Source organism: Macrobrachium nipponense, chromosome 23 (assembly GCF_015104395.2).
Source record: "Macrobrachium nipponense isolate FS-2020 chromosome 23, ASM1510439v2, whole genome shotgun sequence".
Taxonomy (NCBI): Eukaryota; Metazoa; Arthropoda; class Malacostraca; order Decapoda; family Palaemonidae; genus Macrobrachium; species Macrobrachium nipponense.
In genome coordinates this window covers 44,291,189-44,318,688 of record NC_061090.1, presented here as the reverse complement: position 1 = coordinate 44,318,688, position 27,500 = coordinate 44,291,189, and the positions used below count along the sequence as shown (strand labels likewise).

The window sequence follows — 27,500 nt, the reverse complement described above, 5'->3', positions numbered from 1 at the left end:
TAGTGGTAGTGAGACTACCACTAAAGTTACTGGTGTTCGGACCGGGACCGACTGAAAGTGGTGGGTTGGTGGTTCGTGGTGTTTTGTCTTATCAGTTCATATAACGATTTATATTCATATGTTTTTTAGGAACATAGATAATTTTTCTGCTACTACGGGTATGACTACTACTGTTATTCTGGCTGGATTTGTTTTGGTGGTGGTTGGTGGTTTTGGTCTCATCAATTCTTCCGATAACGATTAATTTTGAACCGTAAGTAATTGTTATTTTTCTTGCGCAGATTCTGTGAATGATTCATTTCTCCTAACCTGAAATATAAGAGAGATGGAATTTGAAATGCGTTCATTTTATTGGTAATGAATAAGTCTTGTATTAGTTACCATTTTGGACTTTTATGGGCCCCTGGGTGTTTTGAGGAAATAAAATTACGGCAAAATTTTTTTTAATAAATTTTGTCGATATGAACCATAAAAAACAAACTGCCGATTCTATTAATTTGAGCTGTCACAAAATAAAGACACAAAGGGCATGAGAATGTACACAGTTAATTATGGATTTCTAAAGACATCATGTATGCATTAATAATGAAATTTAATTTTAAAAACACTAATTTTTTTTTCTTTCTTATTTCAGGCCCCAGTGACTTGCTAGCAGTAGACGAGGGTGGTAACGCTTTTGCTTATGCCCACCTTTCCTTAGCTGAAGCAGTTATAGCCCAATCAAGTCAAGAACATAGTGATGATAATATTACGTCTACGACTAAATCAGCTTTGCATAATGAGATCTGTCCAAACGGAATCATTACTTGGAACTGGGATTTTGGGGATGAGATAGAAGGACGACCGCTTCCGAAAAACTGCGGCATATGTAGAAACAAAAGAGGTGCTTTTTGGTGGTCTGACGAAAATTATGGAGAAGGGAAAAGTTCCAGAAGAAACGTGAAAATTCTTTCTGAATACGTTGCAGAAGAAGTAACTGAACAGAAAAATAACGAAGATGAACTTATAGGGAAATATGCTGAGTCTCGTATTTCTGCAGAAGCAGCTGATGAACATATAAAAGAGTTAGGTAGTAGTGAAAACATCCCTATGTCTGCCGGCCTGTTGACAGAAATGGCCGTCCAGCAGGCGAATGGTCAAGATAAAAAACTAGAGGAAATGGCTAAGCTCGCAGAAGAGGAGCACAAATTCCCAGGCGATGGGTCTCCAGGGAGTGATGGCGTGTTTCACACTACCTTGATGTCAGAGGGAGTTTTTAGTATGTCCGGGTCGTCCTCGCCCTCTCCCTCTCCATCTCTCCTTCCTCCTCGACCCGAAAAACCAACACCTACAACTGCAGGTGATTTAGAAGAAGAAGAAGATTCGTTCTCTCTGAATCCCACTGTTTTCTCTGTTATCGATGCTCCTGCTGTGTCCATCCATCGAGATGGTTCTTCAAGCATTGTCGACGATCTGTCATCCAGCACCAGTGATTCAGGCATCCTCGGTAGTCCACACATCTACGCCTCTGATGACAGCTCGCCCACTTTAGTCACTCCCGTTGCTATTAAAACTACTGCATCGCCAGCAATGAAAGTCGACCACATATATCAGAAGAGCGGTATATACGACTTCACCGCCGTACTGTACTGTGATGGAGTGCCAATACGGCAGAAAGTGGTCGATGCTGCGTTTACTGTCATGGTACCGCTAAAGGATGTGAAGATCAGGTAAGTCCGTACAGTCCCCACCTTAATTCTTTAAAGGTACATTTCCTGTTGGTGCAAACTGATATTGTTTTTTCAGAGATTACGTACATGATTATTAATCATAAGTGTCACCATGGTCATAACCTCAATTTCTATACCACTTCTAGACCATCTTCCCTCAAAAAATTAGGGTGTGTGAAAAATTCTTTCGACCAGTTTTTATTTCATACTTCGTCCCAAAACTTTAGTGACATGAAAATTAGCACAGACATTGTTGATATTGTTACAAATCACGAAAACATTACTATTATAATGATATTCTAGTATTACATTTTTATTGTAATATTTTTATAGTGAAAGTAGTTTAAAGCTGCCATTAAACTAATGATCAGATGTTTACCTGAACTGAGCAATTCCCCAAAATGATATTCCAGCCCCATTCCCCGTTGTTGTCTAGGTGCACAAATGATAGCTAACCCTTCTTCCTGTTGTGTTCACTACATTTACATTTATGAATCATGAATTATAATGTATGTCTTCCATTTTCATAAGTCTCTTTATGCTCTAAATCGGAACATCGCTCACTGCTTGTCTGGGATATTTAAGACGTAGGAGGAACAACGACGCTAGTTGTTTTCTTTTCAAATAATCTCAAGGTTATAAATACTTGAGATTTTTATTCTCTTACTGTTTGATGTGTAACATTATTCAATTTGCCGTTTTGAATTGAAGTGACGGTCACAAATTGGTTATAGAAAAATGATTAATTTTTTAATTATGTAATACGTACATTAGTTTTATCATCATATCGTGAGTATTTGCTAGAGAACTTTTAAAGGTTGACTTGTCTATTGTTGAATTGGGAAGAGAAGACGCGTAAGAAAGAAGGAAAATACTCTTTATTTTCTTTTAGAAATCATCATCCATATCGACATCATAATTTCATTTTCGTTATTAATGCTGCAATCGCTCTTATGGTTCTCGGTGGCGTTTGCTCTTTGGTGCATTCTGCGCAAAGAAACATCTGGAAGTCATTTATTTACTTATCATTTGAATTTGCTTTTATGTATATCCTGATAAGGCAAGTAAAATTCCCCCGTCCAGTTTAGGTAAGATTTGCTTACCGACTGATTAGAACTATATAGCATCATAGTCCCAAGGGTCACTGGCTCTTATTGTGGCTATTATACATTTCATATCCACTAATATTGTTGACGAAATTCCCGATTCGCTTGTGTCTTATCAAAAGTTCGAGCGTTAATTATAGTATTTGGAACCTCTCCTTTCACTTTGGAAATGATAACCATGAACTATTTATTAGCTTTTTACCTTGATTGTACCATTCCTGTAAGCTCGGAATTGCAGTGCTTTGCAACTTTTTTTTTTTTTTTTTTTTTTTTTTTTTTTTTTTTTTTTTGCGATAGGAACTGCTAAGAGGTATGAAGTAGCATAGCATATCAGATTCGTCAGTTTAGCACAATTTGCTATAACTCGTAATAGATATTAAGGCCATGACATCTCCTGTAATGGGGATCTATTTGTAAAGCCTTAAAATGATCTACTCAATAAAGGATGCATGAATGCATTTATACTACGTTTGTGAAGGCGAAGCAATATAAAAACAATGGATTTGAGGTTCATTTTTGTGGCAGTCAGAATTTATTATGATTGTAAATTTAATCGTTCATAATTTCAAAAGAAGGGGTTCGTTTTCAACTAAATAAAACGTTATATGCATTGGGTTTGTATTCTTAAACATCATTCTATTGCTTTGTCATTTTCCAAGACTTAGTGTCGACGTTTTACACGTCATAAGCCTTTCTTTCCCCTTGTGAGTGAAAACCAATAAAAATAAATTAGCAATGGAAGACTGAGCTCTGTTTTTACTAAATAACTGACATTTAAATATCAGTATGCACTATTAAATACTATCGGAAATACATATCAGTATACGCTATGAAATACTATCGAAAATAACTGCATTCCTTATATGCATTAGCGTTTGCTTTATATAGTATATCTCTGATATTGTCATTTTATTGAAAACATTTCAGTTCATGGACAATCATTTTGACGGTTTATAAACATCTTGTAAGTTGTAATGCTCCAAGGCTTTTCAATGCATGCACCTAGGAACATGGAAGAACCAGATTTAAGAAGCTTAAACCACTAAGGTGAAATTTTTATTCCAACCGTTTATCATTTATATAACTGTCTGCTACTCCGTGGTAAATTTGTATGTATCGCATTACTACCCCTTTATTGTCAAAACCTGTTTAGAAATAGAATGTGTTCGGTATTAATTTTGAAAATATGGTATCTCTCTCTCTCTCGAGCGTTTCATATTCATTTTATTAAAGTCTCTCCCTTTCTATCTTTCTGTTGTTTTCTTTTTATACCTCCTCTCCTATTCGTTTTCACTCATTCGTCTTCCCCTGGTCGGGTCGTTATGTGGCACGCATCATTAGCTCGGGTCTCTTTTTAAGGAAAAGATGAGGGGGAGGAGGAGGAGGAGGAGTAAGAAGGAGGGAGAGAAGAATAAGAAGAAGAAGGATGAAGAAAAGCAAAACTCGTCTTGTGTTATGTCGCTAATTTTCCTAATGGTTACTCAAGACACCATCACAGCGAGCAATTTGTCTTCACGGTTCTTTATCGCTTGTCTTTTTGCATGGAGGAGATCTTTATCCTTTCCTGCTCTCATTTGGCCCGGATCCTTTTGCGCGCTCTCTAACGTGTGCGCACGTGTTGGTGTGTGTCCGTGTGTGTGAGTTTTTGTTCAGTGCATGTGGACATGTTGAGATTCTTCTGAAAATTTATTCTTCCTTGGCGTGATTGTGCGCCGTTACGTCTATTTTCGTATGTATTATGTATGTTTGTGAATATAAATATATATATAATATTATATATATATATATATATATATATAGATAATATATACACACACATTTATACATATATATATATATATATATATAAACATACAAATATTATATATGTATATATATACATTTATACATATATATGTTATTACACGAACTTAAATCTTTTCGACTGTCTCATACCTTTTGTTTCAAATATGCTTATCACTACAAGCCTATTATCGAGCGAGAAATGAACGACGAAACTCCCCCGTTTGACACAGGGATATGGACAGCCACACGAAATGTTAAGTGTCAGTGTGCTCTTGCTGACCACCAGGTATCGTATCTTACCTCGGATGATCACACTGTCTAAAGTCTTACAGAAAAACTTACCAGAAAAGTGCCAAAAAGTAGGGAAGTTAAGCGGTCACACACACACACAGCGCGCGAGTGTGTTTCCTAACATATTTAACTTATACTGATAATTTTGTTTACCGCCCCTTTTCCAAGTCGCCTTATATGTTACATTTGGATTAGTGCAAGAGCTGTTTCTTGGGAATAATTATTTCCTTTAAAAAGTAAATTAGCCTCGACCCCATGATAATGTAATGGACCATATAAGTCTTAGACTTTTTGTTTAACTATGTTGTATCAGATTCCGTTTGAAGAATATAGGATAATTGTTGTGCACCAAATGCATAAACATGACTTGTCATAGCGACGTCATTCAACCTTTGCACATCCGTACTCACTTGTTTGAAGAAGAAAAAATAATAATCTTCTGTAATGTAAAGCAATGGTTTGTTCTAATCAAAACACACGTCTACTGAAAAAAATAGTAGAAAGGGGTGATTATAAGTAGAGTTGGTTTCATTTCATCTGTCCACTCACGAAGGAAGGATGCTGTGGCACATAAGTACGAGTAGATTGGCTGATAGTCAACGTTTCTAATATCGTTGGCTCATTGTAATAAATGTTAAGGTATTTCTCCAATATCATGTTTGAATATTTATATAAACAAAGAAACCTCGCCTATTCAGACACAAATCATAAACTCTTCGATTTATATTCAAAGTATACTGACACAAACACACGAAAGACGAGATTGCATCAAACAATATGCATAGATCCAACACAAACGAACGATGGGCTTTCAGTAATTATGATTTATCTCATTAGTATAGCCCAGACAAAGATCTATGCACAGAAACTGTTCAAATCACAAATTTTCTTATCAGTAAAACTTTATTCTGTTTACAGTTTCATTACAAATATATAGAAACAACTTTATGAAACTTAAGTGATAACTATGTCTACATACCACTAAAGCATTAAGCCTGGACCAGTGAAGCTAGGCCTATACTTCTGATTCCCTAGGTAATTTATCTTAGTGGCCTTCTTTTAAGCACATATTCAATCCATTGCAGTCAAAATTATTTTTTATTGTGGTAATCTTTATTTATTCATTATATCTAATTATCGTACCAATGCTCAGCAATGAAAATTTTTTTTATGCCATTTATGCCATTTTTGCGAGTAAGTTACTGTTTTCAGCTAAATCGTCCTTAGAGTGACTTAGCACTGAGCTATAATAAGTGTTAGTATGCTTGAGGAAAATTTATATGAATATGCAGATTATTCTTGATAGAAACCATACTACCAATGCTATCATGCCGTGTAATATCTGAAATATTCCGCCTCCCAGCCAGCACAGTACCGGTTGTTCTATTCACCTCCCTGGGCCATCATGGACAGCCTCATAAACTCATATTTTTGCTTATTTCGAATATTAACTTACTTATTTGATTTAAATGCAAGAAGTTATTAAAATACCTCCTGTCGCATTCGCATAGCCAGTTGTCTTTGTATGTACCTGCAATGAGATCAAAATAATTGTTTAAAGTCCATTGTTCGTTTGGGTTTGTCCTGAGTTGACTGTATGTTATAAGCTCGTCACTCGTGGGCCTGTATTGTCATATTATCGACATAAATAGACATGTTTATGATTTAAAGAATGTGTGAGGGCTGTTTGTATATATGGGCTTTCAGATGTATTTCTGAAGAGACATTTTGCACCTTCATCTTAGTAAGCCTGTGATATCGGAAATTGATTTCAGCCACTGCCACAGCTATCTAAAACCTACGTTGGTGAGTGGACAGATGGAATGAAACTGACTATAGCCTTTCTATAAATATCATACTCATAACAGTAGTCATAGGGGTTATAATCCATATTTTAGGATTTTGTCATAGAAAGTCCTTGTTTTCGAATTTGCCAGTAGTCTGGCTCTGTTTTTCAATGTACAACGCTTAGATTGGTACTAAAATGAAAAGTAAAGGATTCAGAAGTGCCTGGAGAACGCTTTCATTATTGTTATACTGGTCTGTATAACAATACTGACTTATTAACATAGTGCAACATGGCTCCCGTGAACGAGCATTAGAAAAAATCTGAGCTCTCGTGATCATGCATAAAAAAATGAGAAAAATCGAAAACATTACTCATTTTACTTGTCAGTGCCATGGTTCTTTTTTGTAGTTAATATATTGTGTACAGATGCATAGGAATAGGCTTGAAAACTCGCAACACAATTTAATGACTATTTATTTGGATAATCAAACAGTTCCCAGGTTACCATCATATTTTCCTTTCTAATGATACGTAAATCATGAAGGAGTATAAATATTGATTAAATTTCACAATATTTAATTTTTCTTACCTTGGCTCAAGTAAAGTAACTTAACTTATATTGGGAACTTCTGCTGAAAAATATTCATTTAAACAAAGTGTAAAATTTTCTCCACATGAGTAACAACCGAGATAAATATAACCTCAGTGTTAGTCTTTTTTTTTTTTTTTTTTTTTTTTGGGGGGGGGTTGGGGCCGGGGTATAGACGATGACAGTCCGAATGAAAAGAAAAATAGTCCAAATAAATGCATTATTTTAAACGGCCAGTACCAGAAAAAGTACAATTGATACAAAAATAACACATTTGAATATGTACATTTAATGCAGATGTTAAAAAGTTAACAGATTTCCAATGGTAGTTTATCAGACATTTCCAAGAAATGCTTTCTTTTAACATTTTCTAGAACGTATGCACTTATCATTTCTAACAAATTTGCACTCGCAGACTCAGTTAGTTGTTTTTAAACCATGACAGTCGTGTGAGTATATGATATTATGCCTACTGTTTTAAGTGTAAATGTAATTGTAACATTCATACATTCATAAACACCCCACAATGCTAAAAAAAAAAAATGAAATATGTTTGTAAAACACACAAGACAACCTTAGCCCCAATTATGAGGTAAACACTATTTCGCAAGCGTAAATTACTCGGATTGATTTCATTATGCAAGGGATATAATGAATAAATTCTATTCAGTATTAACATAAGCATATAATCTTACAAAAATATACTAAGAAAAAAGTAGCAATTATTGAGATAGTCATCTACTAGTAGTCTTTATAGCAAAATTACACCAGCGTAAAAAGTTAAATTGGCATAAAAACAAGCCTACTGCTGAGTTAACTTTATATATATATATATATATATATATATATATATATATAATATTATAGATATATATATATATATATATTTTACACTGCGTCCTGGGCATCCTTAAATATCCCATCGCAATGTGCCAGCCGAGCCTTTCTCAGCAATAATTCCAACGTACCCTCGTAGTAGCAGTGGGACGGTACCTAAACGCTCCTAGGGTTGGGACTTGCCTTCTGTACCCTCTCTAGTGTGTGTGTATAATATTATAATAATATAATATATTGTAATTAATGTATATTATATATGTATATGCTAAAAAAAATTTTGTCTTATGTGTTCACCATTTTTGGGTGAGGTTGCGAGCCTAGTGCACTTCTCTCAAGACACAGTAAGCCTACACAGTCGATTTACTATCGGGTACATTTTGGAAGTTTGTAACGCTTTCCAGTTCACACGGAATCGAACCCAAGACTACACTTTAGGAATAAATATAGGAGAAAACTCATTGTTTTAATAACATTTTGATATAGTGCAGTGTACGAGTTTTCTTTTGCTGAGCTTTTCCGCTTATGCATCATTTTTTGCATTATGTTGCTTGTTATTTTTATACTCCTATCGAATATTCTTTGTTTGCATTCGACGAACTACATTGTACCCTTTGTTATTTTTTGGTTTAGTGAAACCCGTAACGCCCCACTTCAAAAATACAATATATTTTGCAAATGCAAAAGCCGAGATAAGGGCGTCAGACCTTTTTGAAGCCGCATCCTAGCGCAGCAAGGAGGACATAAAACAAATGAAAGAAAAGGAAGCAGCGGTGGGAAAGGGTGACTTGATGCTCCGAGGTTATTCATTGGCTGAACGACGTCCGCGGACCAGTCAGCGAGCGAGTAGGACCTTTATGAAGAGACTTTATATGTGTGGCAAGGGGCACACTACGGAATGAAATTTCCTTCGCTTTGGCACCGGGGAAGTGTCTCGTGCCAGCCCTGTGGACCCAATTAGAGTCAACCCAACTCTTGATGGTTCTCGCTCTTGCGCCTCCCTGCCACCCCCTCCCCTCCTCAACCACCTACCCTCCTCACTCCCCGCTCTCCACTCACCATCTTTTTCCCTTTTCCTTTGCTGCTCTCTCTCTCAGTTGGAAAATTATTTTTTGGTTTTTTGGTTGTTAAAAATATATATATATATATATATCTATATATATATATTATATATTATATATATATATGTATATGTCTATTTATATATATATATATATATATATATATATATATATATAATATATATATATATATATATATAGGTATATATGTATACACCACACAACACACATATATATATATTATATATATATATTGTGTGTGTATGTATATATGTATATATATATTCACGAGTATATATATGCATTCTATATACATACATATAACATAAATACATACACACACACACACACATAGATATAATATATATAGTATATATAATATATATATATATATATATACACGCACACATATGCACACACACAAACATAGACGTTTGTAAATAGTTGTGTTTCTTTGCCTTGAAAGTGTTCAAGTACTCTAAAAAAAATTTATTCAATCTCTCTCTCTCTCTCTCTCTCTCTCTCTCTCTCTCTCTCTCTCTCTCTCTCTCAATGCATGCCGTTACACAAACTTAAATCGTCATATCTACATGAAATTGTGAAAACTCAGTTTTTTGTAGGAATGTAATCATGTATACGTACAAATCCCCATATACGTGTGCCTAAAGAAGACGTGTATATTTATGTACATAATCTAATAAAAGGAGACCGTGAAAATGCGAAAATATAGAAAGTAAGTAATATATTTCAGAGACTGCTGTCACTCTCTTCAGGTAGTTAATGAATGATAAAAATTACAGAAAAGGCAGTATTTAGACCAAGAGATGCATCCATAGGTAGCCACTTCAGGTCACCCCGCTGTTAATTTCTCTTTAATCTTCTTAAGCGTTGGTTGAAGGAGGATTTTATCTATATCTGAATTCCAGGTGCCCTTTGAGATGTTCATTACCTGTATTTGTTTAATAATGCTGACTCTATAATCTGGCTTTTGTACCAACATTTGCCGCTATAAATTATATGTGACAAATTCCATTTTATTCTGTGGTTGTATTGTCCATACCTAACTGACTGTTTATGTTGCATTAATCTCTGGTGAGGTGATTTTCCAGTAAAACCAATGTAAGAGTGGTCACAGTCTAGGCATGGGATCTTGTAAACTCCTGAGTCTTTGGGGATTGTCTTTTGTTGGACTTTAATCAGGGATTTGACTAAGGTATTTGGGTAGGTAAAGGCAAAAGGGTTAGAATTTCCACGAGTCTGTGTCTGTGTGAAATTTTTATTTTATTGTTGGTCTTCCCTCTATTCTTGTCTTGAGGGAGTCAGTAGAAAATTACGTTTGCTTTATGAATTGCTTTCTCAATTAAATGGTCAGGAAACCTGAAAGACGAAAGATGCTTATAAATTAGTTCAAATTCCTTTTCCAAGAAATCTGGGGAACAACATAATACTTTTAGATTCCCTAATCCCAAAAGTACCAGTACAGGACGTTCTACAGTTTTGGAGGGAAAAATTAGCCCCCTGTTCAAACCATTTCCCACTGGCTCTTGACAAAATAATAAAGTTAGTTGAATTATGTATATATAATAATATGTTTTCATTTGTGGAGTCATTCTATAAGCAAAAATTTGGGTGTGGCTAGGTAGTCCTTCAAGTCCTATTTTAGCCAATCTACACATGGAATACTTTGAAACTATAGTAATAAATGCAATAAAACCCTAAAACATATTGTGGGTGGGATATGTAGATGATATTCTAACATTTTGGGATAATAGATGAGGCAATTTCAACGAATTCCTTTCAAAATTAAACCCATTAGTGCCCAGCATCAAATTTAAAGTTGAATGGGAAACAGACAACAAAATTCCAATTCTTGATGTTTTAATAATTCATATACAGAAAACCAACGTTCTCACCATCATACATTCACTACTTTAGTTATCATGAAATTTCTATCAAGATAGGCGTAGCAGGCAACATATTCTTAAGAGCCTTATGAATTTGTTCTCCAGATTCCTGGAAAAGGAATTTGAAGTAATCCATAAGCAGCTTTCATCTTTAAGGTATCCTGACCATATAACTGAGAAAGCGATTCATAATGCAAACATAATTTCTTACCAACCCCTCAAGACAAGACCAGAGACACCCAACAATAAAATGAAAATTCCACACCTGGTTAGGATTAAGAAATTGACCCAGACTCTCGGAAAATCTAACCCTTTGGCCTTTACCTACCCAAATAAATTAGCCAAATCCCTGATTAAGGTCCAACAAAAGACAGTCCCCAAAGACTCAGGAGTATACTGGATCCCATGCCTGGACTGTTGACTAATCTTACATCGGTTTTACATGAAAATCACTTCCCCAGAGATTAATACAACATAAACAGTCAGTTAGGTATGGACAACAGAGCTCAGCTATTTTTAACCATATAAATAACCATAACCACAGAATAAACTGGAATTTATCACGTATAATTTATAGCAGCAAATGTCGGTACAAAAGCCAGATGATAGAGTCAGCCATGATTAAACAAAGACCGGTAATGAACATCTCAAAGGACACCTGGAATTCAGATATCATAGATAAAATCTTCCTTCAACCAATGCTTAAAAAGATTAAAGAGAAATTATCAGCGGAGGTGACCTAAAGCGGCTACCTGTGGATGGATCTCTTGGTATAAATACCGCCTTTTCTGTAACTATTCTCTTTTGTTGTAACAGAACATTTTTATCAGTCATGTAAGTATACATAATGTAATATATACATTTCTTCTTAGGCAAATGTATATAATGATTTGTACCTGTACATGGTTACATAAAAAAAACTGTTTTCACGATTTCATGTAGATTTGACGATTTAATTTTGCGTAGTGGCATGCATTTGAATTCATTTCTACAGAAAATAAATCGGATTTACCTCATACTGACTCGGCCGCCCTTCCTGGTGGTTGCTGTTGATTACATACAAACATATGTGCAGACACAGCTGGTGATTTATGTTGATACGCAAGTACAACCAAGCATGTATATGTATATCTGCACTCGTTGTGATTTTCATGTTGTTGCCATGTTGGTCGCTTTTTCTTCAGCTCGTTGTGTGTACGGACGTGGTCAGTTAGTCCTTCAGGCTTTGGTAAAAATATTGAATATCATGGCATTGATCCTGCTGGAATCCCCTTTTAAGCGCTTGCTGGCCATAGAGTGAAGGGCCACGAGAGTGAGGGAGGGTTTACTTTTTTTATTGATTTTTATGTGATTTGCTTTGACACTGTTGGGTGTGCGTTTGCATGTGGGGATTTTATTAATATTTTTTTATATATTTTTTATTGAGCTTTTCATCTCTGTCTAGCAGTATTTCTGGGTAATTGGACTGCTTCTTATGTATCCACGTGTTAACTGTTGCAGCAGGTCAGTATGTGATACTTTGTAATCATCGGTCATTTGTACTGAAGTGTGTTCTAACCTGCTTTTCCCACATACTTGCAATCTATTCTGTGAAGACTTGTTTGGCAATTTCGTGGGTTCTAGTGTTCGTTCCAGAAGGATGTACGTTCGTTAGTAATAATAATCAAAGTTATTAATAATATAATGATAATAATAATGTGCAAAAAGCAAAACATAACAGAGTATCAGAGGTTTACCGACTCCCATTGGGTTTGGTCAAAAAACCTATGATTTCCTATATTAGTCCAGAGATTATCATTGTGCAAATTCTAAAATGCTTTATTTTTACGAGCACTTTCTTAATGGATAATCTCTGAAAACGAGGTAATCCCTCATCACCATAGGGCTGGAAAAGTTTGAAAATGTGTTTTCCATTGGGAAATTCATGCATATCAATAAGGAAAGCGTTATAAAAATTCTGATATTGATCACTAATGGTGTTGCATGTTTTACGTTAATAAATCTTTGTACTTAAGGAAATATTATATAGATTACTAATCCACATGAAAAAATCTGTGGAACATTCTCCTCACAAACATTTATTCCCTTAAATTAATACGCATAATAAGTCATATCTGCTGATTCCGGAAAAAGCATTGACATTTTGAAAAAAAAAAAAATTTTATGTGCGCGCGCTCGCTCGCACTCACACACACACTCATATATATGTATATATATTTATATTTATACATAAACACACACACACACACACACACACACACACATACACAAACTCAAACTTCCAAAGACTGATGGACGAACTGCTTGGTAACCATCCATTCTGAGTGGTCTACATCTATGATATCCTTATATGTAACCCCAACCTCAAGCAGCAGCAGCAGCAGCTTTTTTTTTTTTCTTTCTTTTTTTTTGGCTGATAGGTATGATGGGTGACAGAGGAGCGAGGGCAGTTAGTTAGCTTACCATGGTAGGGAATAGTTTAGAAAGTTAAGTGTGGTTTATCCACAATTTTATTTGGGTAAGGTAAAATTTTTACTAACTAATATTAACACATTACAATAATACATTATATTAACATGGTGAATTGTACAGTTTACATATTTTAAATTTTATTGTTTAATAGTATAATCATATTTACCAAAAGTTCCAATTTTCTCATTATATCTACACAGTAAATTCTACGTATCACTTTTTCACGATAAATTTTTAATAGTATGATGGTTGAGGTTCATTGCGATGAATATATAAGATACTCTTCTCCACCTTCTATGGTCTGTGTTGTTTGGGTAATTTCTCTCTTCTGTTTCCGATTCTTCTGGTAATTCACTATTACATTGAACTAGTTTACTCCATATATTGGTTGCCAGTCTGTATAATCTCTGATTAATTGGTTCTACATTGTATTTTTTGTGTATTTGTTCCATATTCGGATCACTATCTTCTTGATTTTTTCTCTTTGCAGACCTTAGTATCTTATTTTGGAATTTTTGTAATGCACTTATATTGGAAGTGAATGCTAAACACTTGGGTATTGGTGGATATTCCATTATTGGTCTGATTAGGCTTTTGTAGAAATGGATTTTGATATTTGTGTTCATATTCCTAAACCTTTTTAGCTTTGTATTTTGTGTTCTTGCTATTCCTAGCCTTTCTCTCACATGTCTTGCTCGAATTGCATTCGTAGTATTCTTGTGCTTTTAGTAAAATTAATAGGTTGTTGGTCTTACAATATTTGTGCAGGTTTGTATGCAGATATCGATACTAGTTGGAATTTAGATTTATTTGTCTTTATCTTCCACTTCTTTTTAAATTGACTTATTCTTTCAATTTGGTCCATTGTTTTTTGCGCTGCTTGCCTTTTTAAAGTTGGGTCCCTTCTTCGTGAACGTTTCTCTGGATGTATAACTATTTGAGTTATATCACCTGCAAAGCAGATATCAGCACTGTACTCTGGTGGTGGAGTCACATCTGATGTATATTATATGAATAATGTTGAACTTAGTACAGATCCTTGTGGGACTCCACTTAGTAACATATGTAATATGTAGTTTTTCGACTTGATTGTTGCTGTTCGATCTTTGATGAAGTTGCATAGTATTTTCTCAAAAATGCCTGGAAGGTTGAGATGTAATATTTTATATTGAAGTCCTTGCACCCATACTTTGTCAAATGCCTTGGTTATATCTCTACATACGAGGTTTCATAGGTACTTTTTTCTTTGTGATAATGCAATTCTCTCATATATTGTTGCTATTGCAATCTGGGTCCCTCTTCCTGTTCTAAATCCATATTGATTATTATTGTGTAGTTGATTACCTTCTAGGAACAGCACTAATCTGTTGTTAATTATTTTTTCAGATATTTTACCAGGTATTGCTAGTAATTTTATTGGTCTATACCTCTCTACCTGACACGTATCTTTTCCTGGTTTTGGTATCAAAATTATAATTGCATTCTTCTGTATAATTGGAAAATATCCCATTTTTCAAATGCAATGTCTGATAAATTTTGAATATGACCTTGAAATTCTTAATTGTTATTTTGATTTCCCATAACTCTGTTTTAGCAGCATCTTAAATTGTCAAAAAAGTACTACAAATACTCAAAGAAAGTGGACCCATATTAAGGGAAGACAGATTTGATTGGGCAAAGAAAATGGTGGAATTCCTTGGACATCAGCTAAGCCATTAAACCCCTACCATATAAATAAAAGTAATTACCGATTTCCCAAAACCAACAACTGTTGAAGTAGTACAAGGATTTTCAGGACTAATCAACTATTACCATAGATTCATCACTAACATTGCTAAAATTATGAGCCCATTATATTAGTGCCTACAAGGAAAACAGAAAAAAGTTAAATTGGTCAGAAAATCAAGATAATCTCTTTTAGCAAAACAAGCGTTAATCTCTGCAACCACATTCATTTTTCCTCTACCCTCATGTTGACCACAGACGCAAGTAACATAACGACGGGCACCGTACTAGACACAGATGAGTGTCGTTGTCCACTGGCTTTTTTTCAGCAAGAAGCTAACGACAGAGGAACAGAAATAGTCCACTTTCTATAGGGAGCTTCTAGCGAGGAGACGACGAGATGGAGTAGTAGGTAATAGGTGCTTAATAAATAGTGACTCAAGGATAATGAGGTGGGTAGTTTGCTTTGTAGTGCCAATGATAGAGAAATGGTTCTTTTCAATGGTGATTTAACAACTCTTTGCTTGTGTTCTGATATTAGAGAACTCGGAATCAGAGATTCTGGACCCAATTCTGTAACTCAATCCCAAATGGCCGTAATACAGGGCTTGTAAGTCTTGGCGAAAAACCAGTATTAATACCAAGACATATATATATATATATATATATATATATATATATATATATATATATGTATATATATATATATTTATGATATATATATAAATATTATATATATATATATATATATATATATATATATATATATATATTATATATATATATATATATATATTTGTGTGGGGGAGGGCTGTGGATGTAGATGTATGTGTCGTATGTCTTCACTACAGAATGGGAATTGAAATTTTTCAAGTTGATCCTTCCGCTTATTGTCTGGAGTAAGGTGTTATTGCCAGAAGAGAGGGATAAAGTAGTGAGGACTCTGCAGTAGGTGAGGAACGGAGAACATTTTAGGAGTTGATGGGACCACCCACTGAGTGAAATGAGTCGGCAGATAATCGTCTGCCATAGAAGGAGCCTCTACAAGTAGCATGGTCATCGTCACACCACTGATAGCCACTATAAAAAAGATAAAAAAGAAAAACTAGTGTACCTCGTCAAGTGTGCCTTATCCATCCGTATAATAATGATAATGACGATAGTGATCAAAGCTAAGATATCCATCTTCGGTATTCCTACAAGAGGAAGAGGGAAAGTAATTTTCTTTTCCATCTTCTACCACACATCACGGTTTTAGATAATTTACTTTTCATTCTATTCACATTTTCGACTTATCTTTTTTTCTTCTTTTTCTTTTATTCTAGACATTCAAAGCATCGGATCTCTAGGTATGTCCTGCGTTCTGAACTCCCTTGAAAATTACTCATTTTTATTAGGTGGTCGATGATATTATCTTGGATCTGTTCTTATTTACATCTTGCTGCTAGTTATGGGACAAGAGTAGGATCTTGAAAAGTACCATATCCTTGTTCAAAGCAAATATTATTAATCAGTTCCGAAAACAAAAATTATTAGCCTAATAGTTTCTAAGATCGGAAACATTTTTATTTTTTATTTTTTTTTTATTTTCTTTACATTTGAGTTAAAAGTGTTATCTTTCATGGTCATTTAAATTGTCCTTTCCTTAACCACAATATTACTATTTGCCACCTGCTTTTTGATGCATCGATTAAGTTTTATATGTGATGATTTTAAGAGATAAAATTGAATGTCTTATATCGATCTTTTCACTATCTTGTTAGTTTGGAAACCCCACAAATTGTCCTATTCACGTGGAGTCTTAATATGATAACTTCATGTAAGACTTAGATTAAACTTCACCGCATTTAATGAAAAATTTAAGACTATCGGAAATTTCAACTAGAGAAAGTAGAACTTGAGCAAATAGTCAATTTTTGCTTAAGATTTCATGCAGACATGCATACCAACATTTACAGATTAAATACAAATTGCGATGCAATCACTTTCAGATTACCTGCCAACTTAGTGGCGAAAAATTGCCAAATTTACGGAGGGTCAGAGTAAATTCTAACTATAAATACCCAATGGCAGGACATACTTTAACCTCTTCCTTTCTAAACTAGGTTGGAGTCTGGTTGGATATGATTGAAAATTGTCTACAATCGTAAGGGCAAAGTTGAAATAATATGCCCTGTACCAGGCTTATGTTAGTGTGATTTTTCCAGCTTCTCTCCGATGTTCCTGGCATCTCCAGTTAATTCTCATAAAATGTCGTTTATAAATGATCTTGTGCCGCTGTTATCATTCCTTCTGTTTCCTTCTTGAGATCTCCCCTCTGTAGCCATTGCCATGTTTCATCGTTGGCCTGTTCTTTAGTCTGTCTCATGTATTGTCAGTGCATTGGTTTATGTGCCATTCCTCTGCTCTGTTTGTCATTCTCCTGCCTCAGTATATTTCTGTGTCTTCGTTTTCTTTTATCAGTCCTTCCCATGCACTCTAGAGCCACTCGTCTTCATTGGTTTTCAGATATTGCCCCAGTGCTCTGTTCTCGATGTTGACGCAGTCCTCTGTGCTTTGTAGTCCTCTCCCTCCTTCCTTTCGTGTTATGTATAGTCTGTCCGTATTTGCTCTTGGGTGTAGTGCTTTGTGTATTGTCATATGTGTCCTAGTTTTCTGGTCTATGCTGCAGAGTTCTGCCTTCGTCCATTCCACTACTCCGGCGCTGTATCTGATTACTGGTACTGCCCATGTGTTTAATGCTTTTATCCTATTTCCGGCGTTGAGTTTTGACTTGAGCATCTCCTAAAGTCTCTGAATATATTCTTTCCTGATCGTGTCCTTCATCCCTTGGCGTTTCATATACTCTCCTTCCATTAATCTCAGGTATTTATATCCAGTCTCCTCTGTGTTTGATATTCCCAATTGGTAGTTTTAGCCCTTCAGTCCTTGTTACTTTGCCCTTTTGTATATTGACCAAGGCACATTTTTCTATTCCAAATTCCATTATTATTATTATTATTATTATTATTATTATTATTATTATTATTATTATTGATTATTATTATTATTAGTTATTATTATTGTTGTTGTTGTTGTTGTGTAGAAGTACGTAAGCGTAGTCGATGCTTGTAAGTTTAAATGCTGCCAGTTTCAATTGCTGCGTGGCATTGTCTTTACTTTTATATATTCATTTTTATTGAGTAAAAATATATTTGTTTGCCAGATCGTTACTATTTATATCTTACTATGTATTTCAAAATTTCAAAGTTTTAGTGAAAACAATTGCCGTAAGTCACAAGTATTCGGAGATTTAAGGTACCCATTGGATTTACATGTTTGTAGCGTAAGTAACAAAACCACAAACTTTCACAGGCATACTCACTTACACGAATACATATATATATATATATATATATATATCATATTATATATAAATATCAACTCGCCATTAAACGCAAACATACTATACAATACAAAGATTTTGAAAAGTTGGGACGGGCACCGAGTGGCAAACTATTGACTATATTGGAGTCCTTGTTTATTAAACAGCTTGTTCCTCAATTGAACACGCAGTCGTCCTCGACAACTCTTTGCCTCACGTGAGCTGTTACCAGTCATTTCTGGTTTGTTCCTTCTGACTTCCATCCTTCCTTTCTCTCTTGATGATTGGTTCTACTACAACTAGTTTTAATTTTGTTATTTATAATGTATTATGACTTGTATATGTATTTTAGCGTTTTTAATGATAATTTTATTTTTTCTGTCTTTATAGCTTGAAAATGAAACATTTGTGTTTTGAAACGTCGCAATAAATATATTTTAAGAACCACCTGAGAATGAAATGTAAAATGTCAAAAATGCTGGGCAATGTAACTGTAGCAACTATCTTAACAGGAAAGGGACAGAGAGAGAGAGAGAGAGAAATATATAATATAATATATATATATATATATATTATATATATATATATATATATATATATATATATATATATACACACTAGCTGACCAACCTGGCACTACCTGGGAAAATTCTGAATGATGATAAATTCTCTCTCTCTCTCTCTCTCTCTCTCTCTCTCTCTCTCTCTCTCTCTCTCTCTCTCTCTCTTTTCTGTTAAGATAGTTGCTACAGTTACATTGCCCAGCATTTTTGATATTTTACATTTCACCCATTTCACACAAAACCCTCCCCCCACCCCTCACCCCATTCTTATCGGGCCTGAACTTGGATGAAGGATATCGGGAATGACTATTCATCTCGGCAACCTTGTAAAATATGGATTAGAGACTAATATAGTGTCGTTTTTGGTTATTTTTACTTGATAACCCCTTCCCATCCCCACTTCCTATGTTGCCAGTGATGTCTTACCCCCACAGTATATTAAGTCATATGTGTACTGAAATGGGGTATGATAAATCCACAGAGTTTATTTGGTTACTAGGTCCATGGGCAGAACTGGCCCCTTCTCAAGGAAGCCCTTCCCACCCCCACCCACTTTGGTGCCAGTGATGTCTTATCCCCACAGTATTCTTTTCAAGATGGTTGAAATTGCTCAGTTCGTTGTAGAGTTATGCTGGAACATACACACTCATACATACATCAACTTATATATATATATATATATATATATATATATATATTATATATATATATATATATATATATAGTTCTCTATGTCTGAAAACTGAGGTAGTGACTTACTGACAATCCTAAAAGGCCTTGTTAGAGCACAGAAATATATCAAACCTCTACAAGGTGGCACTGCCAGGTACTAGTGTCGAAAGAGACTATTGACTCTCTTAGGGTTTCTGAAAACATTGACACCCTTTTCCCTTCTTCTTACCTCTCCGAGGCCAGTTTGACGATGGTTTATGGGAGGCTTGAGAGTTTCAAGCCTATTGAAGATGCCTGAGTGGCATCAACTCCAGCTGCTGTGACAACCGGGGCCCTGGCACTTGTCCCTTTGTCAAATGTTGCTTGGCTCAGTTCCTTGAGTTCTTCAGCCAAATTGGATTCAGCAGAGTAATTACTCCGGTTAACTGCTGACAGAGGGGGAAGAGGAAGAGGTAACAGTGTTTGTAATGGGCTCACAAGTAGATTTGACCGACTCCAGAGTGGTTTGCGTGGCATCACCGTTGGTGAAGGGTTGGTTGTGGTCATGAGTGTCCTGTAAGATTCCTATTGGAATTGGCTCGTCCTCGACTGCCGACTCTGGTAGCGGTGCCAAGCCAGAGGGGGGAAAAGCAACCTGGACTGAGAGCTCCATGAGGGAGACTTGAATCTTGCCTTGGCACCGGCATTGATGCCATTCCTGGCATAGTGAGTGGATTTGAACTTGGCTCAATGTCCATGATGGATGGAACATGGCACTGCCTGGTACCTTTAAGTGGTGCTGGATATGTAGAGGTAGATCTTGGAGGACTGTAGAATTGGTCTGGAGCTGGAATATAGGTAGCTACTGCCATAGTGCATATCTTGGAGCGGTTAGCACACATGACTCTTAACCGGACAGTATGAAAGAACATTTTAACATGGTTGAGGCTCTCCATTGATATGAATTGGTGCCTATCAACCCAAGCTCCATAAGGAATTCTATCCTCTTGAATGATGGATATTTGTGCACTAGTGTCATCGAAATCTCAGACTTGGTGGTCAGGATAGCAACCTCTGGGAGGTGCAACAGATATAGGACCCTCAGATGGAGGGCCTAGAGCTGAAGGATTTGTCACTGCCATTACAATGGCAGTAACTGCAGCTTGCTTGGGGCATCCCGGCCATGAAACACTGTTTTCCATGCACTTTGCACAAGTCACAGAAACTCTTGCTGAAATCATGCTTGGGCTTGTTGTTTTGATTCTAATGGCCATTATTCTTATGTTGGGAAGTCCCATTCTGAGGTGCAGCGGAAGATTGCTGAGGAGAATCTGCTTTAAGGAGGCACTGCTCCATGGAGTCCCCTTGTTTATTGCAATGCCCACACACTAGTTTCCATGGAGGGTTATTGGGGCACTGGGTAGGCTGAGAGGTGGCTGCAGGAGGGAGAGGGAGAGCAGAACAAATCTTCTTATTTAAAGAAATTAAGCAGATGGTGGGTGTTGTAGGCATCCATCAATTTACAGCACTCCAAAATGGTTTTAGCGGCCTTGTCCAGCAAGTGGGTGGCAAGATCACACGGGGTGTAGGACAGGAAGTCGTCCAGTTGGAAGAGTTCTAAGACTTCCTCAACGGATGTTGCGTTGGAGGCCTTTGTCCACCTCTGGAGTGCTGGTGTCTTCTTGGTCACCCACTCCATCCAGGTTTGGTTAGCTTCCTTGGGCATGTTCCTCCACTTCTGCCCCCATCAGTCTAGTGCACGCTCGTAAGCCTCAAGGATTGCGTCTTGGACATAGGCAAGGCCTTGTCACTCGTTGAGTGGGAGGGCTTGGAATGCAGTACACCCTTTACAAGCGAGATGCTTGCCAAGGAGGAGGACCACTTTCTTAGAGGCAGGATTGAAGGTCCCAAACACCTGTTTGACATGGTCGAGCTAGGGCTCACTATCATCCCAAGTCCTAATGAGGGTTCCCATGCTGTGGAGGGGAGAACGTGAAGGAGCGGGTGAAGGGGGCATCACACTCCCATAGTCAGTTGATGTGTTCTTTCAGCGGCTTCTCTTCTCTCTAGCTTCTGCCTCTGTGGCTTCGCTTCTCTTTGGCTTCTCTCTATGCAGCTTCTCTTCTCTCTTAGGAGGCTTCCTTCATTTATTCACTCACCCAATTGATTAATTTTGGCTGCGTTGTTGGTCATTTCCTCATGGGTAAAATGATAGTAGCACTGACCAGGGAATAATAAAATGGATGAGTCACAAAACTACAAATATTGCCACAAGTATTTGGAATAACTCAACACTATATGAGGGAAATAACAAGGATCCCTATGGCTGGAATATGTGCAGAAGCAGATGAGATGACAGCCAAAAGGTTTGAAAAGGTCCTCCACGCAGTGTGGAAATCTCACACTGGTGACCTGGAAATAACAGTTGAACAAATTGTAAATAGCCTCACGTAAGTGCGGAAGCTCACACAAGTGCAGTGGTAAATGACAGTTGGATCCCTGTAAATAGCAGATCAACTAGGTTGTAAATGAATGCACACAATATCTATCTATCTATCTATCTATCTATCTATCTATCTATCTATCTATCTATATATATATGTATATATATATATATATATATATATATATGTGTGTGTGTGTGTATTACTATATATATATATATATATATATATATATATATATATATATATATATATATATATATATATTGTGTATGTGTGTGTGTGTAAGTATGTGCATTTTATGCCCGTTCAGCTATCATTTTCAATATTTTCTTAAAATTTTATGCTTCGAAACTAGTTTTTAAAACCCCCCCTTTTTTTTAAGTGCAAAGGATGAGAGAACGGAATAGAACTGAAAAGTTAATTTTGTTTTGGAAGCATGGCATGAAAAGGAAATAAAACGGTCTGAAAGTAATTGCTGAGAATTGCATACCTCATATATGTTAGTTGCATAAAAAATGGTCTTCATCTCTTAAGTACAGAAATCTGATTTTGAGAAGGAGACAAGTACTATGTCCATCTTCTGAATACTCAACCGACGCATGAAGTGCAGGTATACAGTTATAATTTAGCTGCACAATTATTCCCAAGGAAACGAAATTTTTGTTTTGTAGTGAAGGGTGATCTTGGCGCGTGGGCGAATATCAAACGTGGAAAAGTTCCCCTTGTCGATGAAAGCGTGGGAGAGAATTGATTGTTGTTACCGGCATCTTAGATCAAAGTTGAATCCTCCTCCTCCTCCTCCTCGTCTACGGTCTGTAGAATAAGTCCAGTAAAAAAGCAACATCATCATCAACAACAACAATCATAGCAATAACGCCCACGACGATAACAATGGTGTCATTTGTTTCATCTGAAAAGTAAATTAGACTGAATTTGAATCTGAATAGAGAGCGCTCAAGCATTTTTAGTAAGTGTTTATTTATGCAGTATTAGAACTTTTTATCGGAGAATTATCAAGGGGAAGGAAAATGCACAAATGATTATTCAGGATATTTCTTGACTCGACTATGCCATTGCTTTTTCATAAATTTAAAAGAAATAACGAGCATGAGAAACAGGATGAAGATGTCAGTTAAGGACCCAAACAGCTATCACTGCTACTATGGTTTTTCTCCTAAAAGAAATATATGCCATACTTCTTTATGAATTCTGTTATATCATACCCAGCACAACGTAAAAAGGCTTTTCAGGCGGAACAAGAAAATTAGAGAAAGGAACCTTGTGCAGTTAATCAGGTAGAAAACTAATTTCAGAGTTCCAGATACTAATAAGAACTGAAGATAATGAGGTGTGCTGCCTAAATTATTCTTTTCCCAGAATCGACTGCAGTAAGCCGGAAGTTTGAAACAATAAGGGGCCTTTAGTAAAGTAAATGCAAATGAGGCTGTTGTTCGCCAGCCCATATTGACACGGGTTTGTAAGGGAGATTGTGCCATACTGCCTTTGTTAGGCTTATGTGGTTTTTCATTTGTGGAAAGGAAAATTAATACAATTCAAATTCTCAAACGAAGTTGGTAAACAATAATTGTACGTATATTTGTGGTAACGTTATCAAGTATCAGATTATGCATACTGTGAAATCGGGTACATTTTTATAACTAATTCTTAGAATAATTTAGAAAAGTATCTTTTCATCTATTTCCTCCCGGCAAAACAAGTGTGGTATGTTCCCACTTCGTGATTCACTCACTTTTAATAACTCTATACTTGAGTAATGGACATTATTCCTAGTTGCGTTACACTCGACTGTAAGTTTTCTAGAAAAAAAAAAAAAAAAGTATAAGCCAGTGGTGGCTGTCGATGCCAATTATGCCCTGATACCTTCACATTCCAGACCGAATTCCTAAAGAGATGGTTTATTCGATCCCAACTATCCCAATTATGATTTAAACCAACGTCTAAAATATCCTCATTGGCCACTTTTCATTGTTTTGTGTAAATATGGGAATTCCATTCAGGTATCGTTTTTAGTAAGCCCCAGGTGCTTCCTTTTTCACAGCGTCAGCGTCCTTAATTTTGTCGAATTGCTAGTGTCACATTGGCCAGCCCTAAAGGTGCTCTTTCTCTTGAATGTTTCATTATCTGCGTACGACAGGATACCGGGGCACGATAATGAAGCCTACGGACTCTTTGGCCGTGGCTGAGCATATCTGTTTGCCTGTATTTCTCAAGGGGGGGTCCTTTATAATCTGTTTATGAGCATAATATTCAAAGTTATGGTTGCAATTAGTTTACCGTAATTCTCTTGCTTTAACTCCTATTCTGTGGAATCTTTCTGTGAGCCTTTTGTCTTTTCCATACAAATGTTGGAATATTATGAAAAAGAGGAAAAAGAACGCCCGGCTCTCATGTTTACATATATATCGAAAACCAGAATTTGCTGGTACTGTGTCATTCTTAGATGGGCTTTATCTCACACACCCCCCCATTTATTTTACTATTGTCTCAGGTACATATTTGCTAAATAATAATGCCTCCAAATTTCTGTTCTTATTTTCTTGCCCTCTCCCCACCTTCGTAATGATGATCTTACGTCGCACTCTCATACTTCCTCGTAAGCTTCAGTTCTCCGTTGAAATTCTCTTCCCAGTTCACTTAGCATAACTATGTCATCAACATACCTGATAGTGGAAGGTCTCCTTCTCTAGAATACCAGCCGCGTCCATTCCGCATCGTAAAATATTTATTTCCTGTAGGAGTTGGTCATGAATTTTTGAGATGTGTTTTCCTGTCAGTACTTCTATTTTTATTTGCAATTGCGTATTAGATGGGATCTTCTTCAAATATATTTTTTTGGATATTTATGTAAGGTTATCGTCTAAAACTCAGTTTTTTTAACCTATTCATCTTGTAGTTTGGCAACTGTTTCAGACAAAGGCATAAGAGTTTTTCAAAGCTTGGAAAAGCATAATCTCTTGATGGTGTTCTGTATGATGTGACATTGTTGGAAATATATATAAATCAGTTTTTTTTTTTAGTTTATAAATCTATGAACTTTATATGTTATCAATATCTACCTGTATATATTACTACCAGTAACTTATTTTATCAAAAAAGGGGATGATTCAGTATAAACAAGAGAACAGACAATGTCATTCTCATTCTTTGGCTGCTGTTCAGAAAATGACATCTATATGAAAGTTCAGAGAATTAAACCTATATGAAAGTTCATCCATACACATACGTTACCGCAGTCTTAACGTGCTTTCCCTCTCTGGCATAGTGGCCTTCCCGTTCCAATACATCCAGCGATAAACATTCCCAGTCCTGCCTCTTCTCTCCCTCGACTACGTTCACAGGAAATGTTTTCAAGAGCATTCAGTGTGGTACCAAAGACGAGGATAGAATAACACTTATAGCGTTTTTTTTTTTTTTTTTTTTTTTTTTTTTTTTTTTTTTTTTTTTTTTTTTTTTTTTTTAGCTGACTGTAAATATCAGCAGCCAATATTACGATGTAGATCATGAGCAGACTATCACGGCTGAGTAGTTTCAGTATCGGCTACAGAAATTTACCGTCTATTCAAGCGAAACAGACTGTAGTAGTGGCGCTCATGCGAGCAGGCATCTTACCCAGTGCTTCTTCCAAGTGCTGGCTGAATTTTCCTTTATAAATAAACAGCTACCAACCTAATCCCAAAAATGTCTTTTGAAATTCAAATGGTAACACTTGTTTCTTTCTGAAGGTAGAAAAAGCTGTGGCGATATATATGTATGTATATACATACATATAAAATAAATATATATATATATATATATATATATATATATATATATATATAATATATATATAAAATACCGAAACACTTACAGGATACAGGGATGTGTGTTTGCACCGTATGGAATGAGAAAGAGAGAGACCATGAGGGTATTACCATTATATGAAGACAATGACATCTGGTGGCAGAAGCTGGTACCCTCAGGTTTGGTTATAACGACTAACCCCCCCCTCTCCCCAACATCCGTTGTTGCTTCTCATGCTTTTTATCCCTGATATTATTGATGATATCAATGATGTTGATGATACTTGTGAGATTGATTATGCAGTTCGTTCAGAGCTGGTCCTAGGGCGCGGGTGGAGAGACCAAGAGACGTTGGCAGTGATGGAGGTGATGGTCGCCTCTGGTGCTGCTGGCTTGCTGACGAGTCTCTGTTCTCTCTCTCTCTCTCTGTCTCTCTCTCTCTCTCTCTCTCTCTCCTCGTATGGAGTGCATACTCAAAACTTTTTGTGAAATTTATATGTATATATATATAATTATATATAATATAATTAAAATATATAATATATTTAATATATATATATATATATGTGTGTGTGTTGTGGCGTGTGTGTGTGTGTGTGTGGGTGTATGTATGTATGGTATGTATATATTAATGTAATGGTTATGTGTATGTGTGTATGTCTATATACATATATATACTTATATATATATATATATATATATATATATATATATATATATATATATGCATAAAGCTAGAAATGTCCTTCAATATTCAATTCGCTCTACCTCGGAATTAATATATATTTTTATATATGTTAACCGAAGGGGAATTTTTGAAGGACGAAATTATTATCAACTCAAAAATTCCCTTCGGTTGACATATATGAAAATATATTAATTCCGAGGTAGAGCAAATTGGATATTAAAGGACACTTTGTAACTTATGCATGAAAATGAATCGCAGTGATGTGATTAAAATTTCAGGATATGCGGTATTTTGATGCACCTGAATTAACAGAAATTTGCTTATGGAATGTAAATACATTTATTTCCCTTGTGTTTGTTGCATTATTTAGGACACTTTACAAAAAATGCTCATTAGTTTCCTTATCTTTATACTTGACATTATAAATTTATGTCTCGATCTTATGCGGTCTGTAGGTGTTTGGATTCATTCACACCGGTACTGACACATATATATATATATATATCTATATATATATATATATATATATATATATATATATATATATATATATATATATATATATGATGTGTGTGTGTGTGTGTGTGTGTGTGTGTGTGTGTGTTAATAATGCATTAAGTAGTAATAAGTATTTGTGTAAAACCAGGAGCATCCGCATGTACTTTTTATTCAGCAGAATTGGTGGGGAAGATGGTCTTGATTCACGAAGGATTTCCTCCCTT

At 35.8% G+C, this 27,500-nt stretch overlaps 1 protein-coding gene across 1 annotated transcript in view; it reads left to right on the top strand.

Annotated features, from left to right (window-relative positions):
- Positions 1-27,500, top strand: part of LOC135200284 (uncharacterized) — an 880,536-nt gene that overhangs the window by 597,901 nt on the left and 255,135 nt on the right. Inside the window, exon 4 of the mRNA XM_064228779.1 lies at positions 635-1,709. Within this exon, the coding sequence (XP_064084849.1) occupies positions 635-1,709 (1,075 nt within the window). The remainder of the gene's footprint in view (positions 1-634; positions 1,710-27,500) is intronic.